At 42.5% G+C, this 10,022-nt stretch overlaps 1 protein-coding gene across 1 annotated transcript in view; it reads right to left on the reverse strand.

The window, feature by feature from the left end:
- Window positions 1-3,413: 3,413 nt before the first annotated feature.
- Serpina6 (serpin family A member 6) overlaps window positions 3,414-10,022 on the reverse strand; it is an 11,078-nt gene continuing 4,469 nt past the window's right edge. The window contains exons 3-5 of the mRNA XM_021202626.2: window positions 8,743-9,013; window positions 5,235-5,379; window positions 3,414-3,816 (exon numbers count right to left, since the gene is read on the reverse strand). Coding sequence (XP_021058285.1) covers window positions 3,631-3,816; window positions 5,235-5,379; window positions 8,743-9,013 — 602 coding nt within the window. The 3' untranslated portion in view covers window positions 3,414-3,630. The remainder of the gene's footprint in view (window positions 3,817-5,234; window positions 5,380-8,742; window positions 9,014-10,022) is intronic.

Genomic DNA, 10,022 nt, shown 5'->3' on the forward strand with positions numbered 1-10,022 from the left:
ATCTTGCAAAGCGGCAGGTCTCCTTTCTTTGCTTGCTTTTCCCACTTACACTTTGTTTTAGTTGGCTGTCCCTCAACCCATTTCTAAAGTTCTTATCCTACCTACACCATCAGGCTGCCTGTGTGTGCATGTGTTGGTACCAGCATTTTACCTACAGAGTCTGTGTTCTTCACTCTCTGTCTGTCACAATATCCTCTCTCCTTCTTCCCGAGACTGTAGCTTTTCTGTATTATCCTTGGTGTTTTCTAAATAGATTTTTATGTCATATTGTCAGATCTATGAGAAAAATCGTTGGTATCTTTACTGGAACCCAATAAGTCAATATATTACATTAGAGAAAACAGTATGTAGGTGATTTTGAACAGTCTCACTTAGGAAAGGACAGTATATAGATGAGTTGAGCAGACTCATTCAGGAAGGGACAGTATATAGATGACTTGAGCAGTCTCACTCAGGAAGGGATAACTTTCCATTTGTTCACATCTAGCATTGCATATTTAAGGAGCAGTTTGTTTTATTCAGTGTAGGTTTGGAGCAGTTTTACATTTATTTTCATGTTGTTGAATCTTTTGGGCTATTATTGGCTTTACTTTGCCATTGCATGTTTTGCTTAGCAGTTATTTACTCATAGGAAAAATGTCATTTTATGCTAATTATAACCCGACAACTTGCTGAATTCATTTACTGAGTTTGTGTGATCACTTGTTTTCATGCGCAATTTTTTAAACAGAGACTTTGGTACCTTTTTGAGTATTTAGCAATGCAGGCAGAAGGTCACAGCATGAAAATGCAGATAGTTTTCTTCCTTTTTCCCCAGTTCTATTTTCTTGTCTTTAATTAATCACATCATCTGATAAATAATCCCAGGACAGTGTGAAATGACAGCGATATAATCAGTATTTTTTCTTAATTTTTGCTTTTGTAAGATTCAATTTAATGTTTTTTATGTAAGAAAGATTCTGGCTTTAAGAATCAGGTATGTGAGCATTCTACTCAGGCATTCAAGATAACTATAGTTAAGAAAACTATCTTTCACTGGGCGTGGTGGCACACACCTTTAATCCCAGCACTCGGGAGGCAGAGGCAGGCTGATTTCTGAGTTTGAGGCCAGCCTGGTCTACAAAATGAGTTCCAGGACAGCCAGGGCTATACAGAGAAACCCTGTCTCGAAAAACAAAAACAAAACAAAACAAAACACCAAACAAATAAACCGAAAAAACCAAAAAAAAACCCCCAAAAACCATCTTTCAACTACTATTTTTCAGGGTGTATATTTCCATCATCTGTCTGCATCTATCTAGTCACCTATCCATCATTCTGACTATATTTTGTATCTCTATTAACTATGTATGTGTCTGTCTGTCTCTAATTGTCACCTTCTCACTTGGTTGGTCTGAACCAGGAAAGTGAAGCCACTTCATTCCACAATGTCTCTCTGGCGCCCTCTACTGACAGAAGCCTGCATTGTGCCCAATGTGGGACGCAGACACATTAAAAATGCACTTAGATCGACAGAGCAATGGTTATGGAAGAACTTAGAGCCAGTGAGCAATAAATTGATAATTTGCAACCACATTGTTATGGTTTCTGTTACAATAACTCATATTTTAAAGAAATCTTTGAAATATTTCCCCCTTTGCCCACATATTTACCTTTCTGATGCTTTTCATTCTCTCATATAGGGTCCAAGTTCCCATCTGGAATCATCTTTCTGCACAAATAACTACCTTAAAAATATATTTAATAATCGTAGTATGTTTCATCTTTTGTCTTCTAAAATTCATGCTGTCACGTTTTTTTATTTTATGTGTATGGATTTGTTGCCTGCATATCTGTGCACCATGTGTGTGCAGTGCCTACATGGTTCAGAAGAGGATGTTTATCCCCTGGAACTGGAGTTAGAGCAGCTGACAGGTTGGTGTGGGAGCCGAACCTGGTTCCTCTGGAAAAGCAGCCCATGCTCTTCCCTGCTGATTTGACTCTCCGGGCCCCTTTTCTTCTTTCTGAAAACTGTTGTCACTGCCCCCTTCACTCCCAGAACGTTAAAGACATCTTTCTTAGTATAGTTTTCAAGAGTTCTAGTTTTTAGCTTTCTATTCTAAGCATCCTTGAATTTACCAAAGTAGACCTAACCATCGTATAATGATCAAACCCAGAAAATCTGTAGGTTACTATATTGTGTTGATAATATCCAGTCATTCAAATCTTTTAAATTACACTGCTTTTCTGGCTCAGAGTCCACTCCCAGATCTCCCAATGGCATTGGCTTTCATGTCCCTTGGTTGTCCTCCTACCCAGGCAGTAGAAAACTCAGGTTTGTTTCTTTTCTCTCCGGGCCTGGTGGAAGGATTCTGTGTGGATACTTTGCTTTCCTGTCAACTTCAGGTTGTATGGTGTAGGTAGGAATCCCTCAGAATTAGATGGTGTGGGTAGGAATCCCACAGAATTAGAGTGTTTCTCAGTTCTGCACATTGTCTGACCTGCATTACTTCAGATGAGAAGACCAGACTCCTCTTTCTAAACCTTTGTCCTCTGTATGCAGTGCATCTTTCTGTGTGTGTGTGATTTAAGAGTTTGCCATTTCTGCTTGGGCATGTCGTTCCTTGCCTAAGGTTCTCTGTGTTTCTTCTGTGGATTTCTTTGGCTTGCAAAAAATGAAGCAAAACAAAAATGAAGACAAATGGAAACCATAACCATGATGAGACAGAAACAATGTTCTCCTCACAGTCACAAGGGGCAGTCTGGGTAGAGGCAGGGGAACTGCCTCAGCATGGCTGGCCCAAGCCTTGGGGGTTTGCATCAGTGGTGTGTGTGTGTGTGTGTGTGTGTGTGTGTGTGTGTGTGTGTGTGTGTTGATTTTGGACTGGGAACATGAGAAGCATCAAGAATTAGAATTGATACTACACATCTGCTGCTTTCCCCTTTGCTAACTCTGTGCCGGTCACCATGCCAGACTTTGTCTGTCATCTCTTCCACTGTGCATCCCAAAGTTTCTAAAGACAGTCAGACTATTCTTAGGAGCACTCTGTGACCTGGCTGGGCTCTGTCTCAGGCCAGTCTTCTTCTGATGCCGCACACTACACTTGACCTGTGACTGAGATCCAAGATGAGCCATGTTCTTGTTCCCGTCAGGAAGAGAGGTGGCTTTGTTGGCTGGACTCACCTCTCTTGCAGTAGGACTAAATATTATGAACTGAACATCTCACTGGTTCATTTGAAACCTAGTATTTGAAACCTTTCAGGGAGTCACATGATGTCACAAGGGTGGAACCTTCATGAATAGGACTAGTGCCCTTATGAAAGACCCTAGAGAGTTATCTCTGCTCTTCCCCCATGTGAGGACAGTGATAAGGCAGCACCTATATATGAATCAAGAGAGGGGACACCCTCTTCAGAATGCAACTACCCAGGCATTCCAGAGTTTGCAAAAACATCCTTTAATAACTGTTACCTCTTTCTCAGTGGTCCCCTCCCAATTGATTTGTTTTGAGAGTAGCAACAAGGGCTGTTCATTGCAAGATATCTACAAGTAGGAACATCTGGTTGGGTTGGGGAGACCCTGAAGAAGACTGGGGAAAGACTTCTATGCTCCCAAAGTCAGATGGCACCGTGGCTCCTCAGGACAAGCTCTTAGACTGGATTCATGACTTTGCCCATCATCAGGCTGCTCCACGTGTACTTGTCAAAGGCGAGGAAGAGGAAGGACCTGTTGTACTTGATGGTGAGTGATTCAGAGGGCAGGTGTACAGGATTCCCATTGTCGGCAACAGGCAGCACATTCCCTTCATCCAGTTGCAGCATGGCCTTGTGGAGTACCTGTGAGAAACACCAAAGGCAGGAGATAAATCCCTGTCAGGAGACAGGAGCTGTTCGCATCTCATCACATGGACACCTCACTGTCTGTTCCATGGGAGGTGAAACAGCCCACGTGCTCCAAGCATCACGTGTTTGCTCTGTATCAAAGCAGCAGCTCTGACTCCAGACTGTACCTAACTTCCTCTTTTTTGGAATGATGGGCTGCACCCACCTCACAAGGTCAGAGGAAGTCCTGTACTCCATCTTGGGCTTTTCTTATCAGACCCCAGGCTTCAAGAGACTTCATTCTGTCTATCCTGCTATGGAAACTGCAGAGTGGAACTTATATAGGATGTGCTTGTGCCTACTTGGCCTAGGAAAGCCTAAACTGAAGCAGAAATGTAAAGCCCTGGCTGTCGGTATGTTCCCTTTAATGATGAACATTAGAGTTCTGAAGACGCCAAATGGTCAACAGCTGGCTTAGAAAACCTGGGACAGAGCACACCCTGGCAACTAAACATTGGATGACACCCAGTGTATTCTTTGCATCCCCTGAGGTGAAATCGTTCATTAGCTTCATTTCACAGCAAGTTTGAGGGCCTCTGGGTCTCTCTGTGATTGGCTCCTGCAGCCAGGCAGAGGTGAGCCATGATCGGAATGAACCTCTGTAGTAGGTCTCAAGGATTTGAGATTTTGGGTTGACAGACTGAAGGTCAAGTATTCCACTATTCTTGCTGCTGTCAGTGATTGTTTTTGCTAACTCTGTGAGCACTTTAAGCTCTTCACACTTTCCGAGTTAAGGATCCCTCAGCATTGGGACAGTCTCTACCGCACCTATATGAACTTGAAACGTCCATCAGTGGACTTTACCCGTTCACACAACACATTTATTGAATGTATAGACCACTAAGTAAGGCTTCCATGAACCCAAAACCCTTGGGTTTGGAGGACAGTGTACATATCTGAGTAATGGACACAGATCCAGATCCTAGCACAGGTACATAGTAGATATTCAATCTAAATGTTCTGAACAAAGTTATGAATTCAGAACATCAAGCTGAAGACTGAAACATGAAATTGAGTAGAAGGCCTGGTATGATATTATTGAGACCTTCACCCTGTCTTCTATTTCTTTTTGCTAGGGGTTGCTCTCACTTCTGTCATGACAACTTTGTTTTCCAATGTCCATCCTCTGTGAGGATTCATGGGATTGGTAGCTGTTCATCCCATGGTAGCCAAGATGGCTATGACTCTCCCTAGTCATTAGCTTTCTGTGTGGTTATTTTCTTGCTGAGTCTCTGTTTACTGAACTGTGCTTGAAGGAGCTTGGACCTGGGCCTTTCCACTTGGGACCCATGGGACCTTTAACAAATGGGATGTGTTACTTACTATTTAGATTTTTAGTGTAGGTTTTGGAGAAAGGCTCCCAAGACACTTACCGTTAATGTCAAGGGAGTGTCTTTGGTGGTGCCTGCAAAATCCGATTGGTTGGTGAACAAATCCTTAATGCCCACATCTGCCAGCACATCTTTAAGGTCATAGGTATCAGACATGGAGAATTTTGGGATGTACAGGTTCATCTGCCTGTCCAGAGTGAAGCAAAAGAAGTTACAGGGTTCAAGGCTAGGCCTGGCAGTAGACAGCAGCACATCCTTTCCCAGACAGATGTTTACTTCTCTGTGTGATCCCACTAGCAATTGTACTATCAGCTTGACTCACTCACTAGGGATCAGAAAAAGTATCCTCTGGATGATCCCTTTCAAGTGAACATTATTTAAGTTGTGGTATTGTTATTACTTGCTGAATTTACTCAGGTTTACAGGGAGAGATATCAAAACATCAGAACAGAAATATACAGTTTGGTGATGAAAGTAACTTATCCTGGGTAACTATCCTGAGGATCAGATGGGATTAGATAAAGTGATCATATTTTTGTTAAGGAGATTAATATTGTTAACGAGAAACCAGGAGCTCTGTACTGGGATAACAGAAAATGGTGAGTGCAACTTCCCACTCAATCATCAAGAGCTCTAAATTATCACTTGAAACAATAGCACCTGAAATAATAGAGCTTTCAAGATACCTGTAAGAATATTGCTGCCTAGAAAGGTATCTTTTAAGTGTCAGACACAAAGGCACACATCTGTGGTTCAAGGGGTGATGTCTCAACCTGGCAGCAGAAACTGGCATCATCCACATTGTAGACTTTGGCAGGCATGTAAGATGTAAAATTGAAGGGTTGTAGAGGTTGGCACCAAATTTCTAGAAAGTCTCTGAGGCCAAACAATGTATAGTATAGATATCCTATTCAGAGCTCCTGAGCAATGGAGACCCCAGAATGTTGAATATGACAGTACCATGGGGATAGCTGCTAAGGAAAACTAGGTTCAGAGTAGAGTCATCCCAGGAGAGAGACTACATCATCTATAGGCAGAAAAAAGTAGAGAAATGGAGCTACCCAAAGCTGTTGGAGCCTAGGTCATGCCACCAAGAGGTCAGACATGAAATTGCAGGATATTGTTTTTGTCTTTCAGAATTTCAGTTTTGCTTTGTTCTATCTCTTTTCTCTCAATCTAAATTTTTGTAATAGGGCATTTTACTCTGTAATGTTGTATATTAGAAACATGTAAACTTGTTTCATTTTACAAGGACTTACAGTCAAGATAATTGCCTTGAGTATCAAAGAAACATTTGACTTTTGAGCAGTGTCAATATTGTTCAGCCTATTGAATTTTTAAAGAAGTATTAAATTCATGTTGCATTATGAGGTGGTTATGCACCTATGGTGGCAGTAATGGTATTTAATAGTTTAAAAATGATGTTTTTTGAGTATTAAATTGTCAAGGGGATGGGTGGACTTGTGATGATTATTCTTTATTGTTGATTGAATTTTAGAATCACCTAGGAGATACACTTTTGGGTGTATCTGTGATGGTGTTTCCAGAGAGGTTTAACTGCAGATGGAGGACCCATCCTAAATGAGAGTTGGGTGTCTTGAGTGAACAAAAGGGGCAAAAGGGAGCCAGTGTTCTGTTTCACTACAGATCGGCTCAGAATCAACAGCCATGTTATTATGGATTGAAGCCTCTGAAACAGTAGACAAAACCACATCTTTCAATGTTTTAAAATGATTCTCTCTAATATTCATGATAGCAATGAAGAAAGAACCAACACAAAACAGGTACCGGGAGTGGGGTGATTTCTGTGAATACCTAATGATGTCATTTAGAAGTCTTGAGAACTGGCTTGAGGAATTTGGAAATGCTTGGAAAGATGGGCTAGAGAAGCTCTAGAAGTCTATAAAAAGGAGCCAAACATGTGATTAGGGTGGGATCTCAGAAAACAAGAATGAGCCATATCTATATAGGACCCATATGGTCCTTGTACTGGCTAGTTTTGTGTCAGCTTGACACAGCTGGAGTTATCACAGAGAAAGGAGCTTTAGCTGGGGAAATGCCTCCATGAGATCCAGCTGTGGGGCATTTTCTCAATTAGTGATCAAGGGGGAGAGGCCCCTTGTGGGTGGTGCCATCTCTGGGCTGGTAGTCTTGGTTCTATAAGAGAGCAGGCTGAGAAAGCCAGGGGAGACAAGCCAGTAAAGAACATCCCTCCATGGCCTCTGCATCAGCTCCTGCTTTCTGACCTGCTTGAGTTCCAGTCCTGCATCCTTTGGTGATGAACAGCAGTATGGAAATGTAAGCCAAATAAACCCTTTCCTCCCCAACTTGCGTCTTGGTTATGATGTTTGTACAGGAATAGAAACCCTGACTAAGACAGTCCTATAGAGAGAGTAAGGACTGCTCATGTTTGAGTTTCAAGAGAGAACAAGAGCTGAGTGGGAAACAGAACAAACAGATGTTCATGTTACATTCTAACAATCAACTATCTACTCTTTGTCCATGCCTTGAGACTTGCATGGATTTAAAGATGATAAACAAATTCACATAGAACTGGACATTTCAAGGCAGCTTAGTAGTCAGCCCATGGCATGTGCTCTGCTGGCTGCTTTTGGCCAGATTTGCAGTAAGATTGAGAACAAAAGAGCAGAGTGTAAAGATCTAAAAAATATATACAATCTGGTCAGAAAAAGAGCATATTAAAAGTTGTGAATAGGGAGGGATACTAGGGATGGTTGTTAAAGACATTTTTATAATTACAAAGAAATGAACCTGGACTTTGTGTCACAATCTCGTAATCTTAGCAACTCCAGACCCCAGAGCAGGAGTTTGATGTGTCAAAGGCTACTTGAGGTACAGAGTGAATTCACAGCCAGTCTTGGTAAACCCTACCTTTAAAAGGGGGTTATTGGAGATACAGTTCAGTAGTAAGTTTACAAAAAAGAGACCCTTGGTTTAATTCTGAGTACTGGATTTTGAAAATGAAATAGGAGCCATGCCTTGAGGTTAGATCATGCACACATACCACAGGGTCCAGATGTAAAAGTATAAACTCATTTACAAGACATTTTTAAAGAGAGTAGTACAGCTAGAGCATCATGATCACTCTGGGCACTTAGTTGTTTCTCCATGAATTTTTCACTATAGTGAGTTGCCCAGGATGCCAATGCCAATTGCATTGTGCTTTACAGAGTCCCCAAAGATCTACAGTGAGGCTTGCTTTATAATAAGTCCTCAAAGAAAATAGAAAAGTGGGGAGATTAGTGTTTGGTGAACTCTCTCTAAGGAATAGATATAAGAATATAATATACAAGATGGATATGGCTATAAAATTTACAAGAAGGTGGGACTGGACTTGTGGTATGTCCCAAATTACCTCTGGATAGGGGGATTGTAAGTGTAACGTCCAGGTTAGAGAACCTAACAGCCTATGGGGAAAGTAAGACCTGAGCGTGTAGAGGGGTGTGTATCGGAGAGAAGAAAGTCTACCTGCCTCATTTTCCAGAAACATATGCCTAACAGAAACATACACGCTGGCAACAGGGCTTACCTTGGGGTCATAAGCTTGCCCCACCTATCAATTGTGTCCCGATTAAGTGCAGCGATGACAGTGTCCATCTGGCCCTGGTCTGGAAGAATGAAGAAGGCAGTTCCATTCCCCACATAATTCATCTGTATCATCTGGCAGGGGATCACTGAATCACGAAAGTAACCAATGTTGCCTGACTGGACCATCATGGGCACCTTCACTGTGCTTGTCTCGTTCACATAGAAGTCCTCCTCTCTAGTATTTTCTGGGCTGAAGGGAAGTTTCCATATTCCTGGGAAGATATGAGGGTGAAGAGATGGAGCAGGTATAGATCATTAGGTTTGCAGACCCAGAAATTAAAAATAACTCTTGGACACCCTCTTCTGGGGCAGCAGATCATCAACTCTTCCTGCAGAAACCAGCTATGCAGCTGCTTGCAGTGTGCCAGGAATGGCCCCAGATTTCCAGCAATGTAATGATCTCCAGGGGCTTAATGCTTATTCTACAAGCAACTGAGTGGAGCATCAGCAGGAGGGTGGGCTGTTCTTTTCCCTTTCTCTCTGATCTCTGAGGATTAGCTATGCTTGAGATTGACTTCCAAATCCAGGAGGTTGGGGGTGAGGAAAAAGGGAAGAGAAAAAAATGGCCTTAAGCATAATGGTCCCACTTAAGCTAGATGCCTGCCTGGGCCTCTGGGTCAGAAGTTGGCCTCAGCAACTGGTGGTCCTAGAACTCAAGCTATGAACTCAGGGTCTCTGGTAAGAAGAGAGAAGAGCTGGTTTTGGGGGAAATGAACCACTTTGACAGTGTGGTCAATTCCTGGAGGAGGTTCATACCTCTGCTGCTTGGAAAGAGGGCAGGCAATGAGGTTTCCTGTGTATAGAGTCAAGATACAGTATGCCTTCAGCCTCACAGTCCCCTCTCACCTTCAGCTGTGGGGTCACACCATCCAACCTGTTTGCTTGCTGTAGTACAGGTCAGTTCTGACAGAATGGTGCTCCTTAGAATGAGTCAAAGCTTCTCTGATTGCGGAACCTCCCCCTCAGCCTCTTCTGTCAGGAGCTAGCTCCTAGCAGTGTGACCCATTCCATTTTCCTGACTTCCATAGTTGTCAGATAACAAATGCATACAGCTATTCATCTGCCAACGTTTGTCACAGCACTATATTGGAAGGCTCACATGGGCTTTGGTGGAGGCAAGATGCTCAAGGACAGGAGAGGAATTTGATATAGTCTGTCCTGAGAGAGAGGGGTTGTGTGTGTGTGTGTGTGTGTGTGTGTGTGTGTGTGTGTGTGTGTGTG

The sequence above is a fragment of the Mus pahari genome, chromosome 7 (assembly GCF_900095145.1).
Source record: "Mus pahari chromosome 7, PAHARI_EIJ_v1.1, whole genome shotgun sequence".
NCBI lineage: Eukaryota > Metazoa > Chordata > Mammalia > Rodentia > Muridae > Mus > Mus pahari.